Source organism: Cygnus olor, chromosome 5 (assembly GCF_009769625.2).
Source record: "Cygnus olor isolate bCygOlo1 chromosome 5, bCygOlo1.pri.v2, whole genome shotgun sequence".
NCBI lineage: Eukaryota > Metazoa > Chordata > Aves > Anseriformes > Anatidae > Cygnus > Cygnus olor.
Window position 1 is genome coordinate 47,175,200 of NC_049173.1, and position 16,797 is coordinate 47,191,996.

At 37.6% G+C, this 16,797-nt stretch overlaps 1 protein-coding gene across 1 annotated transcript in view; it reads left to right on the plus strand.

The window, feature by feature from the left end:
* AP2A2 (adaptor related protein complex 2 subunit alpha 2) overlaps positions 1 to 11,146 on the plus strand; it is a 46,155-nt gene extending 35,009 nt beyond the window's left edge. The window contains 13 exon segments of the mRNA XM_040560411.1: positions 105 to 336; positions 1,328 to 1,373; positions 1,376 to 1,438; positions 1,441 to 1,499; positions 3,392 to 3,555; positions 5,305 to 5,382; positions 6,290 to 6,372; positions 7,137 to 7,226; positions 8,030 to 8,153; positions 8,966 to 9,082; positions 9,290 to 9,359; positions 10,043 to 10,177; positions 10,999 to 11,146. Coding sequence (XP_040416345.1) covers positions 105 to 336; positions 1,328 to 1,373; positions 1,376 to 1,438; positions 1,441 to 1,499; positions 3,392 to 3,555; positions 5,305 to 5,382; positions 6,290 to 6,372; positions 7,137 to 7,226; positions 8,030 to 8,153; positions 8,966 to 9,082; positions 9,290 to 9,359; positions 10,043 to 10,177; positions 10,999 to 11,076 — 1,339 coding nt within the window. The 3' untranslated portion in view covers positions 11,077 to 11,146.
* Positions 11,147 to 16,797: the final 5,651 nt, after the last annotated feature.

The following is a 16,797-nucleotide window of genomic DNA, read 5'->3' on the forward strand; positions in this document are numbered from 1 at the left end:
TTGTAAAAGCCAGTTAACAAATGAGTCAGCTCTTGATAGTAATGGCATTGTAATCATCCTGTCAACAGAAACATAACAAATTATTTTTCTTCCTATCTTTCAAGTCCCCTCATCCAATTCAACTTGCTACATTCCAAGTTTCATCTGTGTAGTGTTCCTACCCGAGCTCTGCTTCTGTCTACCTACATCAAGTTTGTGAACCTGTTTCCAGAAATCAAAACTACAATTCAAGATGTATTGCGCAGTGACAGTCAGCTAAAGAATGCTGATGTTGAGCTGCAGCAGAGAGCTGTTGAGTATTTGAGGCTCAGTACTATTGCCAGTACTGATATATTGGTAAGTACAGAAATTTTGTTTATTATGCAGAACCCTAGCTGTTTCTTCTGTCAATAAGTAAACTTCACTAAACTGTAGCTGATAGATCAGAAACCTTAACACAGAGTTAAGGACGTAGCATGGGTGCTGATTGTTTTTACTGTGCCTAATTCAGCTGCAGCCCTCTTGAATTTAGAGCTAAAACCAAAATTGTTACTTCTTTAGACAAATGACTGTTTGTATTTTAATATAACATTCTAGGTTTTCAGAGATTTGACAAGTGTTTCAAAGATGTGCGTATTGGATCAAGTCTTCCAACTCTCAGATGTGGAAACTCTTTTCCACTTTCATTCCTCCACTCACTGGTCCAGTGTCTTCATGTCCTTTAGCTTTGCAATTATTGAAAAGTTAATGGCAGCTCTGAGGGTGAGCAAAAGGAAGTAGCGCAGCTAAAAGAACCCTTTGACAAAGGGCATGCATGACTTGAGACTAAACAGAATAATAAGTCCTCACTTAATCCTCAGCTTTTTTGATGCTTATGCTAAACTGATGTAGACTTCTCTGAAGATGTGTGAAACCTACTTATTTCCTGGTGGGCAGAAAACTTGTAATATTTTGTGCTGATTTTTTTTTTGTCTCTAGAACTTCTGAGTGTTTTAACCTGATGCTCTCAGACTTGGTCAGAACATGGCGCTCTCAGTCTTGACAGCTAATAAATGCTTAGGTCAGACTAGATCCTTGGGTAGCCTACATACACACATGCGTCCCCCCCCCCTTTTTTTTAATAGCATTTTACCAACTGCTCTGGGAGGACTTCAGAAAATTTGAAATAATTTCTCTTTAAGGCAATTCTAATCTACCTATGTGCACCATACTGCGTAGTCATTTTCTGTGTAGGTAATTATTTCTGCTTTTGTCTGAACATATCTTCAAAGACTGGGAAGTTGATTTAGCTTGATTTGTAAATAAAACTAATATACTTTTCTCCTCCATGCACCCCCCCCGTGTTAAGGCTACAGTGCTAGAAGAAATGCCTCCCTTTCCAGAGAGGGAATCTTCTATTTGGCTAAACTCAAGAAGAAGAAAGGTCCAGGCACAGTTACTGACCTGGAAGAGATCAAAAGGAGAGGAGCTCTGATATGAATGGAAGTGCTGAACCTGCCTCAGTCAATGCCAGTGCTGTTGTGAGTTTATAATTTGTTCTTATTTCACTTATTCAGAAGGTGTGAAAGTGGGGAAAGACTCATTTCCTTAAAGAGGCTTTTTAGGAATTTAAAGCTTCTTGTCTTAAATTTCAAACTATGGGTTTTTGCTATAAAGTATCGGGGAGCATACATCTATTCCCTGCATATGCTTGCTTGCAATTTTCCTTTGAAAATCATAGCCATGCTGTAAATGAGGCAAACTGTCTGCAATTTAAATAATACGTTCAAAACAAAACAAAAAAAAAACTTTGAGAAACATTGCTTTAGCCTTAGAAATGGAGACTTCCTTGCTGGTAAAGCTGCAGTGAAGGCGAGATGATAAAATCAATATACTTCAAATTCAAGTTAATCCTTTTAAAGTATCAGCTGCTTCTGCTTTGTCTAACTTACCTGCTTCTGCATTGTGTTTTTGGGTGACTACTGTTTTTTACTAGCAGTGTACAATACTTGACTCTTATTGATTTAAGGACATCCAAGTTGTGTTGTTTAGTCAACAGTACTATTAGAGTTCAGTTATGGTGGACAAGGCCAGAGTCTTGTTTTTTCTTAGCTGAAACTTCTCATTTTAAAGTCAGTTAATGCTGGTTGTTGGGTGAGTTATTCCCATAACATAATACTTGTTGCTGTTCTAACTGACAAGCATAACTTGTAAATGCAGTTGAGATGTAGTAGTATTTTAGCATGTTTCCTTCCTGTTGCCTTAAAACTTAATTCTTTAATCACTGCAGTATGTAAGAGTGCATGTTCCAAATGCAGCATGCTTGAATGGACAAAAATACCTTTCCAGCAGAAGAGATGCCAAACTTTGCATGCCAAATTGACTGAGGTGTCTGATAGATAAAAGTTTATTATGTCTTATGAGCTTCACTTTCAGGTGCAGCAATGTAAGAAATTCTGCTAAGTTACCTTCAGCACTGGTTTGGATATGACCTCCGTCTTAGATGCCAAGAATATGTTCTGAAAGTTCTGAATATGTTCAGCTCCTTGGTTTTTGAGTTTTCTTATTGACTGATTTCTGAGAAAAACAAATAGCCAGGGAATTTCTGGTTATCCTGCATACAATTTAGTTTTTGGACTATATGATAACTTTGAGTTGGTTTGTATTTGAATTGAGTCTGAAATTTTTGTTCTTTTATCTCATGACTTACATCTTCAGCACGTCTGGCGTATTGTAAGATGCTAATATCTAATGCATGAATGCTTCATTTAACAATCTGTGCTTTGTTCTTGCACATGACTTGGGCACATATGAGGCCTTTATTAATGGTGCATGATTCTGTGTCCTGGTTACTTGATCTGTTCATTTTGAGCAGGTTTTTTTCTTTGAAATCTCACCTCTACCTTTAGTGTTTGCAGCTTGAACTAACCAGAGGCCGTGCTTTTTTGCTGGTTAGGTTTAGCATTTTTTTCTAAGTTTGGCCAAGCTTCAAAAACCGAGGACTAAAAAATGGTCAATGTAAATAAAAGTCACTGCCTTTATTGCTGGATTCTTCATGAATGAAAAGCAACACCTTAGAATTTTATTCCCTATGGTACTTATCTTCTCTTGGTTTCCACAGAACCACATTGCAGATATAAGTTGTTTTTTTTTTTTGTTATACAAAGCCATTAGATGGATATAGCTGTGTTCAAAGAAAAAGCCATTAGATGGATATAGCTGTGTTCAAAGAAAAAAAGAAATCCACATCTGTAAATGACCTTAAATTGAAGCACAAGGGGATAACTACATTCATGAAGCCTTCTGCTGTCTGTTCCGGTCTTTATTTGAGGAGGGGAGGGGCACTTTGCCATAGCTTAGTTGTCTATGCAAAAGAGTCACCTGTGTTTTAGTCGTGCTGTAGATTAACACCAAAGTATCTTGTCTTCCCTAGTCTACTCCTTCTCCATCTGCGGATCTGCTGGGTCTGGGTGCAGCCCCTCTCACCAATTCAGCTCCCCCACCTTCCTCTAGTGGTAGCCTCCTGGTGGATGTATTTTCAGATTCAGCTTCTGCTGTTGCACCTCTTGCTCCTGGTTCTGACGACAACTTTGCGAGGTAATTATGTCACCCTGCAAGGTATCTGAGAAAGCATTTGTCTGCTAAAACAGGACTAGAGACAAGAAAACAAACAATAACTTCTGGTTTTGTTCCAGTTTATTGAATGCATTCCTGGGTGGTAGTTGTGCAGCAAGAGAGGTATTCCTGAACTTTGTGCTGGATATGCTATCTTTAATGAATACCTCTGTTCATGGAAAATTAGAGTCTGTAGTTATGAGCCTGAGAATATTAGCCACGCAGTCTTGCCTAGTTTTCATGCTGGTTTTTACTTCTTTGTTAAACTAAGCTGCTTGTGCATCTCAATAATATATCTTGAATTTGGGGGATGTCTGGCCTGACATGAGTATGTTTAGACTTGTCCTGTTTCCATAAAGTATTCTTGCATCTATATACTTAACAGAAAACTGATACTGGAACAATGAGTTGGTTTATATCTGGAGATACTGGTTATCAGAATTTCAAATATAATGAAATTGTTCTGCTGCTGTCTGACAAACAGGTGTAAAAAGAAAAACAAAACAAGCTTTTATTTTTTAAGGGAATTTGTTACAAGTATCTTCCTAATTATATTGCTAACTGTACTGTCAAGTGCAATGATTTTTAATCCCTTTAAAATTAATAGCCACTGTGGCTACACTTAAATGTTATTTGGCTAAAACGTAGAAAATAAATAATGTAAGATCACAGTATACCTTTAAAAATATGTGATTCTTTGGCCAAGGTACGTGATACTACTGTCAAAGACCAAATTTAGAATGATGTGATGACAAATTTGCAAGGTATCTTAATATAAAAGATATAATCAGTGAAACTAATCTACCTGAAACACTGAGAGTTTCATCAAAGTTTTATACTAGGCAATATACTGTTGCAGGTTTGCAGTGATTTAAGACTTGATCCTGTATTTCTCTTGAAAGTTGATAAGTGACTTAATAATACTACACAATACCAAGACTTTAAGAAACACCACAAGCTTGTTGGAGCTTTTTCTAAAAGATTTTTTTTTTCAATAAGACTGGTAGCTTCATAAGTAAAAGTTGCCTGAAAAGAGTTTTTTCTTTCTGCTGAAGAAAGCATAGCATTGCTCAACCCCTTGGTCTGTCTGTCTGTAGGTGATGAAACACTTCTCTAAATCTATTGAGAAGTTGTCTTTCATAGTTTCCTTCCACTTTTTAATGCTGTCGTCACTTTTGCTTCTAATCTGTTACTTGGGTAAGCCATTCTCTGTGTGCCCGTATATTCTTGCCTACATTTTAAATACTTGTGAGTATTGTAACTGATATACCTGTTAACTGATTGTGCAGTTGTAGTTAGAAATGCCACTAATTTGATGAGGTCTCTGCTTCAAAGTGCACATCACAGTAGTTAATATACATCTACATTTATGGTTTTGAACTAAAACTTTTCTACTGTCACAATTAACCACCCAAAAGGGTTTGGTTAAGACGTATAAGCTTAAGCTACTGAACACCTTCAGCCACCTCTTGTCTTCAGGAGGAATCCCTGGTTCCTAACAATCAGGGATGGGTGGGCTGGGGGAGAGAAGAGGGAGGGGGGGAGAATCACTGCCTAAAACCTTTCTAGGAGTAATGAGCTAGGGCAGCTAATTATTTTTTCATGCATTAAACTCAGCAGTGCCGTTTTTGAGGAAGGAGGTAAAAGAAGTAACTAAGCACTAAGCTGTCTTTACTAACTCCTGCTGTCTCTGTCGCTACCACCTTTCTTCCTTTGTGCTGCCTGAACTAGCCCTGACCTGGCTTCATCTGAGGTAGTTTCTGAGGAACCAGCTGATACTGTGCATGATGCTGATGAGCTTTTTCACAAGTAAGCAATAATAAAACCTTGCAAGGCTGGGCAACTTCCAGAATATAGTTACAAAGCAAAACTATACTATACATTGAGTTAATACCAGCAAAAGTAGACAAACATACTGTCAGACTTGTGACTAGAACACGTCTGTAGATACTGTGCATTTTATGAGATGCTTATGAAAACACAGCTTAGAGCTGGCTTTTATGAGTCAGTGCTATCACCCAGTGCTCTAAAATAAGTCAATGACAGTTGTATATTAAGCTTTGCAACTATTCACAAAAAAAGGAAAAAAGGGTAAACTATTAAAAGTACCGATATTTGGAAGTATGTTTTAAGTGCCTTGTATGAAAAAGGCCAATGTTTGCTGACCACCTCTTCTACTTTAAGTGAAGGGTGACAGACAGAAGGACTGAAATCACTGCAGAATGTGCTTCTCTCAAAATGACTGAAAAAAGTACAGCTCCCAAGTCAACATATACGTGATACAGAACTGATAAAAACAAGGGAACTCTTTTTTTCTTTCAGGTTGAAACAGTCAAAGCTTCCAACTTTTGAATTCTGCGCCAGCCTAATGAATTTCAGAAGTTGTCAAGAATATGAATAAGAAAAATCCTAGTCTGTTGCCTGGTCCTTAATAGTGTGTGTGTGTGTATGTAGCATATTGTGGCTTCCTTTGTAGTTTCTCAGGTATCCTGTCAGATAGAAATTTCAGTTATTTTAGTGTCCTACAAGTGGTGATTTAGGTTGTAAAATGGATTTGTCTTTTTTTAACTGCAGTTTTCTGCAAAGGCCTCTCTCGCAGACTGATGCCCTCTAGGTTAACAACAATCTTCATCCTCTGTGTAAACCCTGAATTTTGTGTTCTGAATTTTGTGTAGTGTGTCTTAATTTAAAACGTATTTGCCCTCTCTTCCTCTAGGTTTGTGTGTAAAAATAACGGAGTCTTATTTGAAAATCAATTACTACAAATTGGATTGAAATCTGAATTTCGACAGAACCTGGGTAAGTTTTCACGAAGAGTGGCTGTCTGCATTATCAACCCCAAAGTCAGCACGAGGTTGGGGATAGGGCTTAGTTTTCGGGTGCTGAAGAGGGGAATGTAATTTCAGGCCTAACCTGTCTTAGAATCCTTGCTGTTTGTGTGTCCCTGGCATCTGTGTGAATTCTTTTCTTAAGCCTTTCAGTTGTTTTGGTACCTGAGATGAAATGGGAACCGACGTGGTTCTGAGTTCTACTTCTTACTGCCTAGTTCTAGGGCCCATACAGCCAGAGTTTTATAAGGGACCATTCTCCAGAATTTTTCGTATCCTATGGTAGAGCTTATGGTAATACTATGAAGCACAGTGTTTTTTAGACATATGTTTCTCCTAATACGTTAATGTACAAGATAGTGAAAGTATCTAGTGAGGAGCTTGGAATCGAGCACTGTCCAGAAGTAGGATTGCTTGCTTCTCCCCCTTCTGCATTACTTTTGGTACTGTAGTAATCTTTTTTACAGAGGCGGTAGCATTATCCAGCAACTGGAAGACTTTATACAGGCGCTTAAATAATTAGCGGGACACAGAGGTCTCTTGGTTTGTTTTAATCTGTTATTTTATTTTGAGCTGTGAATATCTTGGTAAGATAAAGCATGTAAATTATGCTTGATTTTTAAAAGTTGTTTTAAAGAAGGGTAGAAAGAAAATGTATTAGATACTTGAAGCACAATAGTCCAATATGATCACATGCGGTGTGCCTAAAACTTCTACTGTCTCTTTTGTTTCTAGGACGTATGTTCATATTCTATGGTAATAAGACATCAACACAGTTCTTGAATTTTACTCCAACAGTAATCTGCTCAGATGACCTTCAGCCAAATATCCTTAAATGCAGTACCAATTGCCTGTTCTTTGGGGTTTGTGTTTTATGCTGCACATAAGTTTAATAAACTTGCTGGATCAGGTCTTCATGTCCTCAAACATGAAGTAGGAACTTGCTGATGTCTTTCTAAACTTCTTATAGAAAGAACAAATCTTGAGCAGAGATGGAAGAATCTCTTTTTAAAGTTCTGCTTACAGAAACACCTTTTACTCTTGAAATAAGGGGGTGTTATTCTGAATAAATACGTAATGTAACTTGGTAGCTTTCTCCACTGTCATGAGGTGGTTGAGGTATAGACATGATATTCTTCAAGTGCTGCATTAGCAGATGACTTCTGACTTGAGCTGTAGGTAGAAGAATGCATGTGCTCAAAGATGACAGTACTTTAAAATAAGCTTTTACTTTACAGTTTTTCCCTTAATGCTTTATATTGCAAACTTAAGATTTCTGGGGTAGTATGTAATCTAATGTGTTTGACTCAGCATCACAGTAATGTTCAAATCAAAATAAGCTAATCTGGTGGCTTTTATTGTAGACTGTATGCTCTCAAATGTTTTGGGGAACATCTTTAGGAAAATTTCTATAAGTTTGAGAATTGTGGGAGCTATTGCTTCTGGGAAGGTCAATATGAAAAGAAACTTTTTAGCTTTAAAAGAATTGGGCTTTGAATTTTCAGTAGCATACAGAATCAGCAGACACGATTTTAATTCTTCCTGCGGTTTACCAGTAATATTCGCTTCTTTTAAAATTTTTTGGTAAGTTATCAGTTCATTGATCATTTTCCTTAGCCACTTTTCATGCCTGAATCTTCAGACAAAGCCTGTTGACCCCACAGTGGATGGAGGTGCACAGGTTCAACAGGTTGTGAACATTGAGTGTGTGTCAGACTTCATGGAAGCTCCAATCCTGAACATTCAATTCAGGTAAAACTGAAGTAGTTCAATGCTATGAATTAATTAAATGAAAGATTTTTAAGTTGTTTTGGATCTCTGACTAAAGAGTATAATATGGATGCTGAAGATCCAAAGCTATCTTGGGTAGATGATTTACTTGAAAATTTGACCTAACAAAGTTTTAAGCTACTGGAGGAGGGAGGAAACCCAATTGGAACAATATAGTTGAAGGAAAAAATATCGTAAAGAAGCAACTACTGATAAAAATATCTCCATGTTTGCTATTTCTGCTATACGTATAAAACAATAGTCTTGGTGTTTGCTCAAGAAATCTTGATGGAAATATATACAGTAACTTTGTGGCAACTATGAACGCTTCTGCAAAAAAAAAAGTTGGATAAGAAATGCATGTAGCGAAAATTAGTCTTGTTATATTAACTCAGCATCAGCCTTTGGGCAAGAATCATATTTACAATCTTGGTTTCTGTCCTACATTCTGTTATTTGAGTCTAAGCTGTTTTTACTGGTGTGTTTTCACAGGAGAATCTTTTCACTCCCTTCCTATGGGGTACTATCTAGAAGGATAGCAACCTATGTTGAAGTATATTCTTATTAGAAATTCCTCCAACTCACCTTCATGTGCTGTCTAAGCAGAACAAATAAATTCATCTGTCAGTGGATTAAAACTATATCTTAGAAATAACATCATCTGCAGTTCTTGGATTTTAATCATCAGACAATTGCAACTTAAGAGTTCATTCTCAATTGCTTGGTTTTTTTAGGCTGTGAAACTGCTGGCACTTTGTACTCCACATACCATGTTCTGTCTGTTCTGTATGCAGGTACGGGGGAACATTCCAAAATCTTTCAGTAAAATTACCCATTACGCTGAATAAATTTTTTCAGCCAACAGAGATGTCTTCTCAAGACTTTTTCCAGCGTTGGAAGCAACTGAGCAAGTAAGGCTGTGTCTATATTTGGGCTTGGGGCTTTTGTGGTGGGCCAAGAAAAAGCAGAACCAGTATACTGTGAATGTAGCTGATACAGTGCCCCACTCCTTGCTTAGTCTTACGAATTATAAACTCCCCTATTGTATGTAGTTGCTGTTGAACAATACTATATACATTACACGTTATGTGACGTATTCATCTTGCCTTGTCTTGCAGTCCTAAACAAGAAGTACAGAATATCTTTAAAGCAAAACACCCAATGGATGCAGAGATCACAAAAGCAAAGGTTGGTGGTAGTACGGTATTTCTAACCTTGTAGCATAAAGGTAGTGGTATAAGCAAGCTCTGTTCGTATTAGTTGATAGAGCTATTGGATCATCCTGTTAAAGCATAAGTCCGTGTGTAACAGACCTTTGGCAGGGCTGGATTGAAAGGATTGTTTCTCAGTATGGCTTGAATTAATTGTAGTATTCAACAGCAGCTGGAAACTTAATTTATGTTTTATTTATTTATAAATATGGCTATTTATGAGAATGTGGACTCAGTGCTTAAAACTGAATCGGAAGAAACTCAAAGCCTTAATTTATTCTAGGGTTACTAGTGAGAAGAAAACAGAATAGCACTAAGACTTTCTGTAGAGCTGTCTGCCTTAGGCAAAGCAGAAGTGACTACTGTAAGGCAGGAATGGCTTTATCAAAAAGAGGAGAGATTTATGTTGAATCTAACTAATTTGTCAGTAATTTGCCAGAAGAACATTTTCGGGGCAACTCAATATCAGGCATCACTCTTTTTACTCCAAAAATTTCTGTTGTATTGTACATTGGTATTGAAAAGCTCATTAATGTCTTGAACACTTCAAACAAATTAGTCTCCTGGTTGTTTTGCTAATGAGTGGTGGCTGTGCTTCGGTAGATTTGTTATTGTTGTCCTGCTGTCCTGACATTTAAATCTTCTGGGTCTCTTTCGTAGATAATTGGCTTTGGATCGGCCCTACTTGAGGAGGTCGATCCCAATCCTGCTAACTTTGTTGGTGCTGGTATCATACATACAAAAACTACTCAGATTGGATGCTTGCTGCGCCTTGAACCCAACCTTCAGGCACAGGTATCTGTTTCTGTATCTACAGCTTAAATACAAGTTCTTGTCTGCACTAAATAATAATAATAAAAAAGTATATATCTGAAATTCCTTAAGGTTATTTAGTGAGAAATATATATTGTAATTGCTAATTGTGGCTGTAGGCTCTAACAAGGAATGAAATCACAACAGCTGATTCTGGCATATCTTTGTAAGCTGTTGCTTCATAGAAATTCTCTTCCATGTGCATATCACTCTATTATTCCAGACTCCGTGGATTCTCATCTTCCCTTTAAGGCTGGAAATATTAAATGTTTTCCTTTTTTGCACCTTGGACAAGATTAACTATAATTCCCTTTGCCAATTAAAAATAATAAAAGAATGATGTGGCTAAAAAGTAAAATGTACACAAATGAACACAAAATTGCTAAATCAGAGGAATAAGATTTTCGAAAGCATTTTGATAGAGATTTTATCAAAAGATAATTGAGGGCCAAAAGTAAGTTTTGGGTGGTAGGTCCCCTTTTTTCTGAACAAGTGGACATGAAGAGTCTTTAGACTTTTCCACAATGCTTATTTCTCTTAAAGGAAAAAAATGTGCATCAGGTTGTCAGTAAAGCTTAAAACCATTAGAACAATGGTAACTCTCCCAATGAGGGTTTGAAGACTTGCTCCATCCTATGCTTTGAAAGAGCTAAATTGCTCAGTGACTGCCTGCTTCTGAATGTTTTAACTTGGTCTTTTTCTTACCAGCTCTAACAAAAGAAGTGAATAGTAACTGGTTAACTTTCACTAGTTGTTTAATACCAAACGATATTTAAAAAAAAATATTTTGTGTTCTTTTTCAGATGTATAGGCTCACACTACGAACAAGTAAAGAAGCTGTATCTCAGAGATTATGTGAATTGCTGTCAGAACAGTTTTAATACTAACCATGACAGTTTTGTTTTTCCATTTATATCATTGTCATCATACTGCAAATAAATGTCTTGTACATCACTGTCTGAGTACTGCAATGTTAACAAATACCAGCTCCCTGCCTTAATAGGACTTGCCCCTTGTTTGAAATTGTGATTAGAAAATGTACAGTACAGGGAAGTGACTTTTTACATAAAAAGTGGCTTTTAATATGTTACACAAAGGGTGGAAGGGTTGTCTTTGTGCTCCTTTTATTGCAGAGGTTTGACTTTTAAACTTGTTAAAGGGAAATTGATTTTGATAGGGTAACCAAGGGTTTCAACTGGAAAAGATTAGTAACATTTCTGTCTTACTGCCTTTAGCAGGTACTCCCTCTGCTCTGAGCTGAAAGAAACCAGTGTAATGCTGCTCGGTAGGGTTAATTCCAGTTACTAATGTAGAGTCAAAAAACTTGTAAAGTTAAACATTGCCACAAGTTTTGTACTGGATGGGAAGGGCAGATTCCAAGGTGTTTGATTTAAGTGGACATTTATGTTGAATGTCGCCAATCTGTGTTGTATTTGAAAAATGATACAGGTCCAGAGTCTTAAAGTATTAATCTTATAATCCTTTATGTCTTACTGTTTTCTGATCTTTGGAAAGTGGATTGAACACAAAGCTATTCTTAATCCTTCTGCTTATCTCAAATAATGAGGTGAGCTTCCCTGGTAGGTAGTGAATGAGTACATGCTTGTTGAGTCAAACTGAAGTTAAATATTCTGTTCTGTTTTTTCTTCTACCCATCAGATTTAGCAAGCAACAGTCCCAATGATGCGATATAACTAACTGCAGAGAGTAAGGGTTCTCATCAGTGTGGTGTTGTATAAAAGGAGAACAGGGAAGAAATGTGCCCTTTAAGGCTAAGCCATGCACTCTTCTAGACAAAAATCTAATTTTAAACTTTTTTCCCCCAGTGTATAGTAATGTTAAAGCTTGAGGGGCTGAATAACTGGTATCCGTATAGTTTTCTGTCTGTCAGTGGTGGTAAAAATATCCAATGTGGTGTAAAGATCTGTGTTGAGACTGAGCTAGGAAAGCTGAAAATGTTCAGCTTACATAGTGGTTTTAACAACCAAAACCTCTGTAGCTTGTTCCAAATCATCAAACCCTGCAGCCTCTCTGCACAACTAAGTGGACATAATTTTGGCTCGCATTCTTGAAGCTTTGAGATGCACCAGAGGCTGCCAAAACGAGCAGGTGAGGTTGCGCAGTTAGAAACTGCGGGCAGTTGTCAGTGAGGCAGTACTACAGGTCAGGATGAACCAAGAAGTCAGCTGCTGCTGACATGAGAAGTGAACCTCAGATTACGATTCCCCTAAGGTTGTTTGAAGGAAGCCTAGGACTGTTGTCTCAGCACATACAGCCAAGTCTGCCCTTGAGATAAAAGCTTCAAGTGATAGTGGTGATGACAACAGTGAGAATTGTGCCCTGCTGCCCAGTGCAAAGGAGGGGACAGGATTCTCCTTGGTTGAGTGTGCCTTGCTTTTCTTCAGTGCTTTGAGTTGAAGATGGAACTAGGTGATTACAGTTTGGTGTGGTGGAAGGCTAATGGTTGTGCTTGAGTACCAGTGAAAAATGAGAGGAACAAAGGTTTGGGTGTGGTGTGTGAGATTTTGTTGCTTTGTTTTGCTTTTTTCCAGAAATGGTTGGTAATTCATGGATGTTATGTCTGAAAACTTGTCTACAGACCTGGTCTTTTGGTCTTTCTGAAAAAAAGTTCTCTTAAACAATTGGCCCTCTTGTGGCCTCCCACGCAGCTAATCACAACTCTCTGATCACAAATATTGTCTTTGAAGAATCTTCATACGCATTTCCTACGCTCAAGTTGAGTAGTTGGCAGAGTACTACTGGAGTACCTATATTTTGTCCTTTGGAGGCTGTATGATCTTTACTAATCCCGTGATCTTAACCATGTTGGCTACTGTGTTAAAAATCTGATGTGCTGAACTAAAGGGAGTCTTAGCAGAGACAGGGAGTAGCTTCTTTCATTTTTTTCCAAATCCTGTTGTACATCTGTTCCTCTGAGTATGTTCTGTGCCCTCATTAAAGGACATCTTGAGACACACTGTACTATATTAGTTCACTTAGCTTTGGTTCCAGCTGTGCTAAATAAAAATGTGCATTAAAAATATGGGTAGGAGGGGGGTAAGGGAAAGCATCTTTTCAGTGGTGACTGTATTAAGCTTATGACTGTTCACGTTTTGTATTAGATGTCAGCTCAGTGAAGCCATGAGCAGAACAGTGAACAAATTAAGGATAAATACTTGATTTTTTTTTTTTTGTGAATGATGGTTAACTTACCAAAGTGATGTATCCTCTCAAGCAGACAAAGTAATTTCTGCAGTAAACAGTGTTATTGTTTTCAAGTACAGTATTTTCAGGCATTGACATGTGAAAATAACTGAATAGCAAAACAGGTAGCATTTGTTCATTCTTGACCTACACTCCTGTATGTAACATTTATGGTGATTGTCTTATTTGTATAAAACAAAGTTCTGTCAAATTAAGTGGAGAATTTTCATATAGAAGACTATATATTAGACTATATTCATCAGAAGAACATATTAAGATTAAATAAATGATTAGAACAGTAATCAGACTGTCCTTTTTTTGTCTGGGGAAATGGGAGCATAAAGAATAGTTGCCCAGGATGGTTGTTTTATTCTGAATATAATGTTATGGACCAACAATTGATGTAGGATGGTTAATTCTTTCCTACAAATGACTGACTACAGGGTTGTGTTTGGTTCAGTCTTACCTGACCTGCAAATCTCTGGTTCCCCACTGACTTCGGGTTTCTGTATGGGTTATTTTTGTCACATGTTATAAATATTCTGCTGTAAAAACTTGATGTAAAACCTGTCTTCCTATATGTTTGTATGTTTAGCAGCTGACCATATCACTATTAACAGTACATGCTACAGTAAACTGGTGTAACTCCTCAGAATAATATAACTTTAAACATATGTTCACAGCTGCTTTTTGGATTTCAGCTTGTTTCAAAACAGTGGTTCTTTCCTTGTTTCCATTCGTTGCAGGGTGCAAATACCAATGTACATGGCATCTCACACACGGCTTTCCATGGTACTCTGTTTGAACAATGGGGTAAGCCAGAAGCTGCAAAAGCACACGCCCCTATCACACCGAGGCAGGACATGTAAAAGGTTGATGTTGCTGTAAAAGAAGAGAGTACCTGAACAGCTAAATAACTTCACTCAAACTTTGCATGTATGCTTCGGGTTCTTCTTACTTCTCTAAAACTTACTTTAAAATAAAAAAAGCCCCTGGGCATTATGAACTTCTGTGCAACTTTTTCTCAAATGAATTGCAGATGGGTAAGAGTAAAAAATACTAAAAGAAATGCTCCCTACTAGCAGCAAGTAGAAGTTGCTTGGGTGAGCAACTGCCTCTTGTTCGAGCCTCATGGTCTGGTAAGTACTTTTTGATACCTAAACTTCTGCCAGAGAATTGCCCTGCAAATTTCTTCTTTGTCCAAAAGCCCCTAGAAACATCTTCTGTTAATTACATCTTTAGAAATGCATTAAAGGTGCAGGGAGAAGCCTCCTCCCAGTAAGATTTTGAGTCATGTAGTACCTTGCTGTCCGCCAGCAGCTGTGTATGAACAAGCACAAGTGCTGTGCCTGCTTCCAAAGGAAAGGCAGCGGTTCACCGCAGCCACCTGTTCTTGGATTGTGCAGTGATGGGCTACCCCCCAGGTCCTAGCTCAAGTGTACAACCTAACACCCTATTTTCAGTTAAAATAATTGGCCAGACAATGAGAAACAATTTAACAAATTCAATTCCTTCTACTTTATTTGGAAGTCAAATTTCTGTTATTGCACAGTGCACAGGCCAGTTTTCAGCCTCTAGTTACATATCACCCTGAGCATGGCCAGACGGTCTCTGATGTTGTCACTCCCAACCCCTGCCCATTCTTTATCCTCCCTACCCCTTCCCCTCCCCTCAAGATTAGGAATAATTTATCATTTAGTTAACTTCATTGACACTCCAGGTAGCTGCTGAGGAAGCCTATCTGCAAGGCTAACCATATAATCAATACAAAAGAACTCCCAGCAATGAGCAACTCCCAGCAATGAGCAATTGCTGTGGAAGTATGTAGTTGTAATTAGCATTTAATAAAAATAAAAATAAAACAAAAAACAACTGTATCTGAATCTATCTGGAGGTCTGGCTATTGTATGCAGGTGTCAAAGTTGCAAACACAGCCACCAAACACAGTGATTTCCTTAATGAGCCTGTTTCTGGGGTTATCTGGGTCTTCGCATGGTAGTTGGAATTCCTTCTTATGAAGTCGAAGTGGCCTACAACAGCCACACGCTGTGGTGACCTCCATAGTCTCAGCATTCAACCTGTTTGGAAGAGAGGGAGGATTGGTTATGACTTGGATATAGCTTTTTAGGTTTCGGTCAGGATTGTATTTTGTGAATTGAACAGTCGTGCAAGGTGTGCAGAAGCAGTTCATCCAGCTGGCGCCGTGCCGTTAAGCAGCACTGCAAGATGCATAAAAAGTGAAATAAGCCAATCCTTTGGGCTTGTATGGAAAAGGTATTTAGGTAAGAATATCTGTAAATGAGAGAAAAGTCTGCATGGTTTCCAGTAAGAACAAAACTTTTCTTTTTAATAGCAGCTTTCTTGTAGTGATTGTGATAAACCTTAGCAGCTCTTCTTTAAAGAAAAAAAAAAAAAAAAAACCACCTTCCTCTAGGTTTAACAGCCCTTTTTAAAACTGAAGACACAAAGGTGATCATCAGTTTTCAAAATGCTGGGGGACAGCTGAGCTCACCTAGCTCTTAGCTTCAGGATTAATTTAAATTGGTTATGGTAAAAGCAAAACACTTCATTGTTTTCCTATTCTGGAACATATTCATTCCCAGCAAGCAGTGCATGCAACTACTTTTAACTTTTTTCCCAAATAAATGTGAACTCTGTAATAGTACTGCAAGCAGAGTTTAGTTTTATTGAAGCTGTCATTCCCTGTTTGAGTAAGCAGAATTGCAGAGACATCACATTTGTAGCTGTAAAGCATCCCTGTGAAATAACTGGAGGACATTGAGAGGCAATGGGAATGACCTTAAGGATTTAGGTGGGATAAATATTTTGAGTTACATTCTTGGTTTTTGGAAAGTAGTTATTGGTAGTCTGACTATTGTTTAAAAAAAAAAAAAAGAGTATTGACATCTTTTAAAAAAACAAACAAAACTTAACTGAGGAGACATTCCCTGTTTAAACTGTAGATTTCTACAGACTAATTGACCTGTATTAGTGCTAATTCTAGCCAGCTGGCCTATAGTGCCACACTATTGCTAGATAAATACCACAAAGATTTTTCTCACTGAATTATAAAGGAGAGGTAGTTGACAAATATCAGTATTCACAGATAAGAAACAACTTCAGTGTATTTATGATATAGAAGCTCTCAAGTATCCTTACTTTGTTGAAGATGGACACGATCCTTCACATCGGCTCAAAGTGATATTAGCAGAACAGCCTTTGTAAGTTATTTTTTCTTCATATTCAACTTTTAGGCAATTCTCTGTTAAACATTTAAAAAAAATGTATCTTAGTCTTCTAGTGTGACTTTTGGTGGATGCCAAAAGCCTCTGTACTCAGTTCCTAGAAAACCATTCTTATTGCATGACTTCAGAGGGACTGAAGGGGGATTGACAAGT